The sequence below is a fragment of the Carassius auratus genome, chromosome 22 (genome assembly GCF_003368295.1).
Source record: "Carassius auratus strain Wakin chromosome 22, ASM336829v1, whole genome shotgun sequence".
NCBI classification, from domain to species: domain Eukaryota; kingdom Metazoa; phylum Chordata; class Actinopteri; order Cypriniformes; family Cyprinidae; genus Carassius; species Carassius auratus.
Genome location: NC_039264.1, coordinates 26,040,063 through 26,052,012, shown reverse-complemented (window position 1 = coordinate 26,052,012; position 11,950 = coordinate 26,040,063). Strand labels below are relative to the sequence as shown.

General features: G+C 38.7%; 2 protein-coding genes across 2 annotated transcripts; one reads left to right on the top strand and one right to left on the bottom strand.

Moving 5' to 3' along the window:
- The first annotated feature begins 260 nt into the window (after nucleotides 1–260).
- Nucleotides 261–5,435, top strand: LOC113040174 (basic leucine zipper and W2 domain-containing protein 1-A). The gene is made up of 12 exons (XM_026198468.1): nucleotides 261–394; nucleotides 1,099–1,171; nucleotides 1,261–1,437; nucleotides 2,362–2,456; nucleotides 2,568–2,633; nucleotides 2,750–2,885; nucleotides 2,967–3,076; nucleotides 3,683–3,853; nucleotides 3,982–4,128; nucleotides 4,212–4,350; nucleotides 4,522–4,644; nucleotides 4,732–5,435. The coding sequence occupies exons 2-12, from the start codon at nucleotides 1,108–1,110 to the stop codon at nucleotides 4,761–4,763; spliced, it is 1,260 nt and encodes a 419-aa protein (XP_026054253.1). The 5' UTR covers nucleotides 261–394; nucleotides 1,099–1,107; the 3' UTR covers nucleotides 4,764–5,435.
- A 155-nt stretch (nucleotides 5,436–5,590) lies between these two features.
- Nucleotides 5,591–8,502, bottom strand: LOC113040177 (transcription factor 15-like). The gene is made up of 2 exons (XM_026198477.1): nucleotides 7,750–8,502; nucleotides 5,591–7,501 (listed from the first exon to the last, which is right to left on the bottom strand). The coding sequence occupies exons 1-2, from the start codon at nucleotides 8,293–8,295 to the stop codon at nucleotides 7,469–7,471; spliced, it is 579 nt and encodes a 192-aa protein (XP_026054262.1). The 5' UTR covers nucleotides 8,296–8,502; the 3' UTR covers nucleotides 5,591–7,468.
- Between the last annotated feature and the right edge of the window lie 3,448 nt (nucleotides 8,503–11,950).

The window sequence follows — 11,950 nt, the reverse complement described above, 5'->3', positions numbered from 1 at the left end:
GAAAGCACACCTCTCATTGCAATGGTATGACCAGAATCGCTCTGACGAACCACTGTCAACAGAGAGGGGGGATCTGTTTTTTGTACACTTCCACACAAGCAGTAACACGAGCAAATGATATACTCTACGTATATTCTATAATATATTTAATATATAAAAGTAATTTTAATTAAGTTTAAACTATAATTTACGCGATTTTATCAACATGCCACCTCTCTAACTCCCCGACTCCCCTATAATGGACCGATCCATTTGTTTTTCCTCCAGTTCTTCTTCCGCGCAGGCGCAGCAGCCTCTTGCCATCCGGGAGGGTTTCGCGTGTTGGGTTCGGACCTGCCATTGTCTTGCTTTGTTCTTGGGTTCAAAAAGCCGTTTTTTATCTGCATTCATTTCGGTAAGCCCTCCATATATTTTAAATACGTATAAAAATCGAACACCGCTATGTCTGGAGTTGTTGTAAGCCCGTGTTTTTAAAGGATGGCCGTTCTTAGGCTCACGTTTGTGATCAGCTGTTTAAATCACGATGGCGGAGCAAGCAACATGATGGAATTTTATAAAAACAAATACAATGTTTGGTCCTTTTTTATTTATATAACGTTACTCTATTAATTATTAACACCGCTGCCGTTTGAACCTGAAATACTATTAAATTGTGATTTTATAGTTTTTTCTTTCTTTTAAACCGATTTGGACGGGTTGACATTAGGCCTCATATTAGCCAGATAGCTTTAGCGCGAGACCAGCGCGTGAGTTGCAGTCCAGACCTCTAAAATAATGTTTGAATTCAGTTTATAGGCTTTTATACAGCTATATGTATTTATTTATTTAAGCATAGATTGGTGTCATGATAAACTTGCTCGCGATGCAATCTGACTTTTTAATTGCCACGTTCAAATTGATCTGCTGTTGAAACAGTCCATTACATATTTAGGTCATTTATGAAGTTTTTAAGATGTTGTTTTTTTTTAAAAAAATATATCTTTCTGAAACCTATCGATGGCTTTGTGTTTGGAAATGTCCTGCCACATCTACATGTGGTTTCTTTGTGCTCTTCAATGATATGGATCATATTCACTAACACTTTCATTGTTTTCGCAGGTGTCTTTTATGAATAATCAAAAGCAGCAAAAGCCAACGCTTACCGGCCAGCGTTTTAAAACTAGGAAAAGAGGTACGTTTTGTAGACTAAGACACTTTTTATCATAGCAATGTTTGGAAGCGGTGCCTCCCATTTGAAACCTTCCCCTTGTTTCCCCGCAGATGAAAAGGAGAGATTTGACCCTACTCAGTTTCAAGAAAGTATTGTTCAAGGCTTGAACCAAACTGGCACAGATTTGGAAGCGGTCGCGAAGTTCCTCGATGCCTCTGGCGCCAAGCTCGACTACCGCCGGTATGCTGAGACACTCTTCGACATCCTGGTGGCTGGAGGGATGCTGGGTAAGCACCTGTCAGTGGGCTGGTATTAATTGTTTTTTTTCTAATTTGTATAAATGTGTATAAATCTACAATTGTATTAGTTTTACTTTAATTTTATTTTGCTTAATGCTGAAGTATTTCTAAAATATGTTTTTGCTAATATTTATACATAGATTAGATTAGATTCAACTTTATCGTCACTGCACATGTAAGGTACAAGGCAACGAAATGCAGTTAGCATCTAACCAGAAGTGCAATACGCAGTAAGTACAGAATATGAAATATTCTGTAAACATGAAATGTACGTCTAGAATTTTTTTTTTTTTTACTATATTTCCACATCTTATGCCCCTTTCACACTTGCATGTTGGTCCCAGAACATTGCCGGAGCGATCGCCTTCTGTGTGAACGCAAACACATACCGGGATTGATTGGGGGATTGGTCCCGGGTTGGGGATCTAGTAACATTGCCGGGTTCAGTCCCGGAACGAGTGCTGTTTGAACAAAAGCCAGGACTAATGTAGTAAAGAGTGTGGCGTAGTGATGACACACGTTATCGCGCCACTCTTTTACCAGCTGTTTTGAAGGCATATCAACGTTTGCGACAAAATGTGCAAACTATTGAAGCAGAGATCAGTTAGTAGTGAATTTTTTTAAATATGCTATAAATATACTTATAAAATCTACAATTTATAGATTACTTTTGCGTGTATGTATACATGTATGTGTGTGTATATATATATATATATATACACACACACACACACATGCATTCATATAAAAAAAAAACTAGTCAAATGAAGTATATACACACACTATTAGAAAATATTTAATATAAAAAGTAAACCTCAAATAATACATAGATATATATTACACACATACATGTGTATGTGTGTGTATATGTATGTATAAAAATCATAATTGTTTCTTTTTCTTTTCATATAGCACCAGGGGGGACTCTATCTGATGACCTGACCCGTACGGAGTACTGCCTCTTCACGGCAAGTGAAGATTTGGAGACCATGCAGGCTTACGCTCAGGTATTAGTCTCGTTTTGGAGCTTGTTCTGGATTAATATCACCGTGACGGGTGCCATTTGTACTCACTGGCTTCCTATTTACAAGTCTGGACATGTTCGCCTTGTGTCTTAGGTTTTTAACAAGCTGATCAGGCGTTACAAGTACCTGGAGAAAGGGTTTGAAGAGGAGATCAAGAAGGTAAGAAAAATTGTTGAACTAAGGATTACAGCGTATTTGTTAGTCAAACAAAGTCTGTGTCGTAGTGCATTTTGGAAAGTCCCATGGTGTCATCACCTTTTTTTTTTTTTTTACAGCTGCTGCTGTTTTTAAAAGGGTTCACAGAGTCCGAGAGGAATAAATTGGCCATGCTTACCGGGATCCTGCTGGCCAATGGCAATATATCAGCTTCCATCCTGAGCAGCCTCTTTAATGAGAACTTGGTCAAGGAAGGTAATGACAGACCTGTTTAATGACTGAAGACTAGCAGCGTGAAGAAGTTGTAACTGATTTGTTTTCTGGGTTTAATTGCAGGGGTGTCTGCCGCCTTCGCTGTGAAACTGTTCAAATCTTGGATCAGCGAAAAAGACATCAACTCCGTTGCTGCTAGCTTGCGTAAAGTTGGCATGGACAACAGGCTGATGGTAAGTCTTGTACTGCAGCCTCCGTTTGAGATGAAGCACTAAACCCTTAAACTGTCGTCCCGTATACGGGATGCCTACATTTTCTTCACTATATTACAAATCTAATCTTGACAAACTAGATATCGTTGGAAAGGTCCAAGACTCCCAAATATATATTTTACCAAGGTTTATTTTTTTTGTTAAATTACGTAAGAAAAGTAATCAATTTATGACAAGAGTGCACGCTCAAAAATCTACATTATAACAGGAGTTTTGACCTTTTGTTAAAGACACCTTCATTGCTTTTTTTTTCCTCACATTTTAGAAATCATCAGAAATTATATATCAACTGAAAACTTAAATCAAAAATTTTCGTTTAAACCCCATTTTAAAATCAGACTTTGCATTTCCATGCAAATGTTACATAAATATCATGTTAAAATAGTGAAAAATCGAGTAACTAAGTTATAAAGTAAAAACTGGCAAAAGCAAATTACACAAGAATAAACTCAAATCTGTCATTTTTACTGTGTTTGCAGACTCAACTAATGTTGAACTACTCTCATAATTAGTTTTTTTTTTTCTTGCTCATGTTGATGTAACCTGTTCCTCTTTTGCCCAAAACAGGAGCTGTTCCCTGCCAACAAGCGCAGCTGCGAACACTTCTCAAAATATTTCACCGACGCTGGGCTGAAAGAGCTCTCGGACTTCGCTCGCAACCAGCAGTCCATTGGGGCGCGCAAAGAACTTCAGAAAGAACTGCAAGAGCAGATGTCCCGCGGCGAGACCCTCAAAGATGTCAGTTTCTGCCTTTTCTGAATGGGACTATTTAAAATTGGGCACATTTAAAAATAAAATGATTTCTATCTGTATTTTGGCTTTGGAGGTTTATTGTGCCTGTATTTGACCGATTTGTCTTTTTCCAGATCATTGCCTATGTTCGTGAAGAGATGAAGAAAACGAGCATCTCGGAGCAGACGATGATCGGCATCGTGTGGACCAGCGTCATGAGCTCCGTCGAGTGGAATAAAAAGGAGGAGCTCGTCACAGAGCAAGCCATCAAACTCTTGAAGGTCTCTATGGTGCTTCTGAAAGCTTTATTGATCTGCAGTACTTCTCAAGTTAGTGGTAGTAAGTCTTCTAACTCTCTTTGCAGCAATACAGCCCACTGCTGAAGGCCTTCACCTCCCAGGGCCTGTCTGAGCTCACCCTCCTGCTGAAGATCCAGGAGTACTGCTACGACAACATCCACTTCATGAAGGCCTTCCAGAAGATTGTGGTGCTCCTTTACAAAGGTGTGTCTTCAACAGCCGATCTTTTCTAAACTATACGCCTAAGGTTGCTTCACTGTGGTAGTTTTTGTGCATAAATGTTACTTGGCCTGTGCAATGCTACACAGAGGTTACGTCTGGTTAAAGTGCTTTGAAGTTGAAATGTTTAAAGATGTATTTTTGGCTCGCCTGTAGCTGATGTTCTGAGCGAGGAGGTCATTTTGAAGTGGTACACAGAAGCCCACATGGCCAAAGGAAAGAGCGTCTTCCTCGAGCAGATGAAGAAGTTTGTAGAGTGGCTGAAGAACGCTGAGGAGGGTAAGAATGTTCGTTTCTTTTTTTTTTTTTTTTTTGAAACTTTCAGATAGAAAGTGTCTGAAGTCTTTTTTTGTTTGTTTATTTCAGAGTCTGAATCTGAGGAAGAGGAGGGAGACTAAAACACCATGTCAGCATAATATTTTGATACAGAAGTGCTCGTCTTTCTAACTTTCTTTTGCCCTTTTTTTTTTTTTTTGGCTTTTTTTTTTTTATTCTACCTCCCTCTTTTCAAACCATAACATTTAGATGTCATTTAAGGGCTTTATAACAAATGGTTAATTTTAACAGATTTTTCTAATATTAAGGTTTACACTTAAAATAGCACAAATGTTGTGGTCAACCATTGTAATTATTTACTCACTCAAGGAACTTTTAAGTGTTGACAGTTTGGACATCTTAAATTATGATTCCTTTATGAAGTGACATTCCATTGAGTTAGATCAGGCGGCCTTGTTTGCTTTTAAGAAGCTCTTTTCTATATGGGATTGATGCCTTCATGCCATGTCATGATCAGTGTCTACAGAGGGGGGAAAAAAACGGTCATCTTGTCTCATTGTGATGTTATTGCCAAAGGGTTGAGTCCTTCTCCCATAACATCTGTCAGCGTTATGTTCCCTGCCTATGAAGCTGTACAGTGCTAAAAAACTTAATTTGCTGAACACCCAGTAAAGACCCTTAAATGACTCCCAACCTCTTCTATGATGTATCTCCATCTTGTCACAGATTTCTTTAATCTGAATAACTAATTGACCTTTTTTTTTTTTTTTTTTTAAGAAATAAAGACCTAGAAGTATATGCTTTGTGCGGTTCTTGTTTTATCTAATGTGTTTTTATTATTATTATTTTTTAACAATTGCAAAATCAGATTTGTCCACCATTTTAAATGTGCATGCCTTCTGTGACATCCAGTAGTGGGCACCTCAAATCCAAAGCTGAAATACCTGTAGAACATTTTTCAAAAATGATTTAATGGTTTGAAAGTAATGAGTACAGACATTTTTCTTGTACAAAAAATACTTGATTTAAATAGCTTATTAATTCGCTTGTCTGATGTTTGGCATGTGCAAAAGACCACTTTTAGCAGAGCGGACAATTCAAGTACTAGAATATGACAGGCTTGTGATCAAAATGCTTTAAAGATAAGCCATATTGAGATAATGTATTTTGACCTTTTACATTTTTTGTGAAAAAGTGCAAATATTTACAACTTACTAAAAGCCTTGTCATATTGCAATATTTCCTGTACATTGTGGTACTTCCATTGCACTTTTTTTCATTATTGAAAAAATAACTGCTTTTTAATGCAAGGAAGAGTCATTCTACACAGTCTGCAAATTCAGACATGCCTGTAAGCTGAAATTTTGGTTTGTGCAAGACATGCAGGTAAACATTTTTGGATATGGACAACTTGGTACATGTTGACACTTGCACACAAATTCTACCTTTAACATTCACATTGCAGATGCAGTATTCTGAACATAAATTGTAATCACAGTAAATGTTAGGCTCAAATTTGTCATTCCTACTAATTCTGTTAATGTAAACAATAAAACAAGGTATCAGCAGATGATTTAGAGTTTTTAGTGGTGTACTTGAGCTTAGCACACACTCGAAGACCATTCCCCTAGACTTTAGTCAGCTTGCCAATTTGTTGCACACTTTCTAAAATCCTTTCAAGGTTTTGAAACTTTTTTTTTTTCTTCCAAGTCAAGCAAGAGCATGGCGATACCCAGTAAAATTGCCAGATTTCCTCTCAAAAGACCAGCCATGCATACATGGAGAGAGAAAAAAAAAAAACTTCCTGACATATCATTAATCAGTATAGCTTTGTGCATGCATTTCTAGAAGTTACAAGTGCGTAGCTATAGTTGAGGAAAATGATTGCATAATTGACGCATGAAGTGTGCACAAAAATTTCTTGGATTGCATGTAATGCAACAAGCTTCTGTCTTGAGTTGGACTCAAATTTGTGCTCAAATTGCCTTCCTTTCATGCAAATTAAGTGAAATCTACAAGACTGAATCTGATGTTTTATGATTCAGAAGCATAAGCATGACAACATTTGTTGTTACAGTTACCTCGATGTACCCTCTTACTGAGTCTGTAAGGGTGTGAACTACTAATCGACAGTCTATGCAACTTTGTCACCAGTGTGTTCTCAAATTATGACCGCAAGGATTTAGGGTAGGCTATAAAACATTTGGGGTCAGGATCATATAACCCAGGGTTCCTGTAAGGGATCATGTTCCTTGACCAAAAACCAGTTCCCAAGACATGTTTGATTATGTCTCTCTAATTATGAAATACTGTGCATGTATTTGCCCAACCCAAATGATCATGCTGAGGTTAGAATCTTGTTTACAGTCTTCTGAGAGCCATGTTGGGATAGTGGTCCCGCCGTAGATGTGGAGACAAGAGGGAGGGGAGGAGATTTTTACCCGCTGTTGTACTGACAGCGACCCCTGCAAACCGCAAGGTTTCAATTACTATCATGTGACGTGCATGAGGCAGACACAAGACTGTTTTTTAAGGCGAGGGATGGTGTTGCTTACTATATCTGATACTGAAATAGCCTCCCACCAGGTGCAACTTTACACATATTCTCCGGTTACATGAACCAAAACACAGTTGATAAAGTGGACACGCATGCAGAAAAAGTGCATATTCGCCTCTCATCTTGTCGCTTGTTTTGTCTGTCCTCAGAGATAAACAAAAAACATAAAACAGTGTTTTGTCTCTGTGCAAGAAAATGTCTCTTTACATGTAAACATTCAGAAGTTGAGAGCTCCTACGTAGCAGCGGACAGTCGGGAGAACTTCTGCTGTCACGCAGTTGTGTGCTTTTCCCCATCTCTAAGCTGCAGAAGTACATGATAATTGAAAAGTGTTATAATTCATACCTACACAACAATTGTTCGACAATTCTATCCAAAATACATAGGCATGCATTATTGCAGTTGATCTCCTAAGAGATCAATTCAGGAAAAGGTAGAGGCAAGGTACTTCTGGCAAGTAATATTAAGTTTGGCATGCAAATACATTACCAAATTTGTCCGTTTCTGGAAGGTTCGGCTAGTTAATAGTTTCACCACCTTCAAGAACTCACCATTTTCCTCTGGTTACTCAAGCAAAAGGTGCAGATGGGTCGAACCGGTGGAGTTTTGAGGTTGGTGTTGCTTTGTAAGATGCTGTGATATTTCAGACACGGCTGCCCGTCCATGCAGTCCTCCCCTAGCAGAAGCACGTTGGCCAAGTGTGAAATGTAGCTCGATGCCAATCGCAGAGTCTCGATTTTTGACAACTTCCTGTCGGCTGGCTCTGTAGGGATGAGGGTACGCAGAGCCGTGAAGGCAGTGTTGACGCTATGTGTGCGGTCTCGCTCCCGAGCATTGGCTGCCTGACGTTGTTTGCTCACCCCTGAAAGTCTATGACACCCTCTGCGTCTCCCAGCCTCCCTGTGGCCCTGCATGGGACTTCCTGCGCCGGTGGATTTCTCCGAGCTTTCGCTGCCACTGTCCAGCTCATCAGGGTCGGAGGGCAAGCTCTGGGTATCGTGTGCAGGATGCTCGTACTCCCCTACGGTGGACTTCATGGCGTGCAGAGATAGACTGATAGTTGTGGGTAGTCCATGGTGTAGATGCTGGCTGCCCATGGTACTTTAAGCTGAGTGAAAATAGCAGCCGGGGGGCAGCTGCGTCTGATCCGGTATCCAGAGATCTTCCGTGGCCCCGTGGCACTTCAGCATGCCATTTCTTGAATGACTGATCCCTTTCTGGATTTGTCCGCCACCATGTGGCTGTGGAAAAGGATGGACAGGTGGAGATGGGGGGCACCTGTCATGTCCCAAAGAAGGAGGGCGTTTTGAAGATATATAAATAAGTGCACGCACCAACACACATTCAGGGATTTTGGTGTTTTTTACACCTTTGGTCTGTAACATTTGGGTTCTGGGTGACCTTGTGCAGGTCAACAGGAAGCCAGGATGGTGATCTGATCTATCTTCCCTGAGAAGACCTTGTTTTCGTCTCTTCGTTCTCGTCCATTCATCCCTTGCTCCTGATATTGTTTGCTCAACATTTCACGTTCTCCATGGCTTATAAAGTCTTTGTAAGTTATATAATTTGTACGCAATAGCTAAGCAACCTTGTTCTGTTTGACCAAGCGCTAAATTTAGCTCCAAAAAGTTTACACGGAGACTGTTGTCGTTGTCTGTAAAATTTGTATCACATGGACCGTGGGTCACTCCAGGTCCAAAAGGAGTGAGACACATTTGGGTTTTTACTGCACGTAGGAAGCAGTGTTTCAAATCGGACAGAATTGTTTGACATGAGAATAACTGTGAAGAGAGTTCTTGGAAACGGTTTGACTCAAATAGTGGCACCAACTGATTTTGACACTTCGATTTAAGTAACTGGAATCATTTTGCTTACTTGAAGGCGTACTCAACTTTGGTATTCTGAAGTTTTCTAAAAGAAAAGCTATTTGCCATGTTTTAATACCCAAACCACCACCACCACAAGAATCCATGTAAGTGCTAATCAAACCAGTGAGTCTTTAAATGTAGAAGCTTTATGTAGCTCACAACATTAGTGCTGTATAAGAGTGCTCTCTTATTATAGTCAGCTGCAAATATGTCTTGACCCCAAAAAAATTCTAACAAAACGTTTCTCAGTGGTTTACAGTAGTATCAAATGTACTTAAAACATACTAAAAGTTTACCAAAGTTTGACTCCAAGAAAGGCCCCGTTTTTCAAAATGGCTGCCACCAGGTCCTTAAAATGACCATTACTCCTTGGTTTTCCTCGAAGACCAGAAATATTAGTGCCTGATACATGTTTTCGCCATGTAATATTATAACTAGCATATTTGCATGATAGATAAGTGATTACAAGTCCAATTATATATTAAAGCAATTGGTTACAAGCATATGTATGGGGAAAAAAAAATTCCCTTAAGTACATGGAGGTACATGTAAAAAAAAAAAAAAAAAATCATGGAAAAGTTTTTTATTTTTTTGTAATTTAATTTAAAAAAGCAAACATTTTATATTCTACATTTATTGCACATGCACAAACTGAAATATGTAAAGAGTTTTTGTTTGAGTTCTGATGGTTACGACTTACAGCTTCAGTCTATTAGTCATCCTGTTCCTCTCTAATGCCCTGTCTGACTGAACAGCCCAGGTGTGTTCCTGTTTCTCACACGCACATACTGTCGTCAATCTTTAGAGGCGGTAAAAATATCAGTTGGCGTTCACCATACCTACATTACATTGTTGCTTTGTTTGTATGGTCGTTTATGCAGAAGTTTAGTTACACTTACAACTTGCTTGATGACAGTTTTCTCTTTAGCCAGATTCTATGGTTTCCTTGGACTGAGTAGTAGGACACTAGCTTCATATTTTTCAGTGTCCACCACTAGATGCCAGTAGCACACCACTGGAGATTTAAGGTAAGAAGCACACATCTAAGAATTGACAAGAAAATAAGTGAACTAATTGGGCATGAAAACAAAAATAGGTTTCAATGCACCGTTAACTTATTAGAGCTTCCAGTCTGGAACCTATGAGCAATCAAAGCTTAATGTGTGGAACTTGTCAGTGCTTCATTGAAACCTAAATTACTATCGACAGCCTTTCAGCCATTTGGTAAGTTTGTCCAAATGAATTCTTCTTATATATTCACATGACAGCTCTTCAGTAATTTGATTAACCTTTAAGTTCTTTCTGAAGACCTAAATTACAATATTCCCAAAGTTCATGTGTGGATGAGCTTGCCCGTGGCCCAAACATACACTCCAGTGGGTGTGTTGTTTATCCTGACAGCATCGCCTCTAATCTTTAAGAGTGCCTGCTGGGATGCAAAACAAAGATACGCCATTATAATCCTCCGAGAGTTTGCATGGCACTTAAATTTGCAGGTGAAAGCTCCTGGTAAGTTGCAAAACACAAGCATTGGCTCATAGAGACACTTTCCTGGATACCCGCTTTTGTGGAAGCAAGCAGAGCATGAAACAATTCATATTTTCATTGAACAGTTTTGCAGTTCCAAGTTTACATAGAGAGTATGACATAGTTTACAAAGTTCCAGTTGAACGAAGCTGAGTGCCAATTAGCATTTTAAAGGCCTGATTTCTTGTGGAGCAAGATTATAAAGCTCTGTGCACACCTTTTAAGCACCTGTTTTAAAACTGTTGGAAAGAGTGTGATTAGATTCACAAATTAGAACACTTTCAAAGCTCCAATGAAAACTCTCTGGCAGTTTTTTGCTCTCGGGTTTTGGAGTGCTCTTAAATACAGGTCACCATTGAAAAGGATACCCTGTCCACCTACACATAGATCTGAACACTTTAAAAGCAACTAATCTATTTTGAAACCATGCCATGAAGCATAATCCAAATGATAAGGGCAATTGCAAATCATGTTTTTGAGATGCTGGTCTACTGAACAGCAGTGCCAAGAGAACATTAGCATCTTGTTATGCAATACATTTTCACGTTCCTAATCATACATTATGTCATAATATATTACACAGATTTTTAAATTCAAACTTTTTGAAAATGTAAACCATATTAATTCCCAATTAATTGAACACAAGGCTTGTGAGAGAAAAAAAAAACATGTTGCAATTTTTTACTAGCTGTGCTAATTAGGCTAACTGTGCTATGCTAACTTTTAAATGTTAACCCAGTAAGCTTAAAATTGTGCTGTGAAATAAGTTATGGCAGATCATTTTTTTTTTTTCAGATCATGTACTGTGATGAAGATATGAATTTACAAATGGATTACTGAAGAAGAAAAAAAGACGAATTTTATAAGTCAATACATCAGCAGAGATAAGTCTGCCATTTCACCAGAAAAATTTAAAGAAATTAAAAGAAACACACAGATTTATCATTCACAATAAGATAAAAGAAGTTAATTAGGTTCAGTTTTCCCTTTCTGACTTTAACAAAATCATCCTCTAGGAAGTGACATCATTTTGGAGGGAAAAATGGAATGCACAATGAAAGTATTAACAAACGATTTAATGCCCCTTATCTTTGATTGTTTAATTTTGTTTGTGTCACTCTAAAGTTATAGAGTTCAAAAGCAACTGCGTAACAGGAACAACCCTTTGAACAACAAAGAGACAGGAAGAGACTGAGTTTGAAGCCATATAATAAGGTAAAGAAACATATGACAGTGCAGCACAGATGAGAGACACACTTCATGCTTTCATTTCTCTTGCTCGGCCGGAGAACCTTATGAGGGTCTCTCTAGTGCCCTTGCTGACCATTAAAGGCAACTAATTGGAGCCCAGGGACAG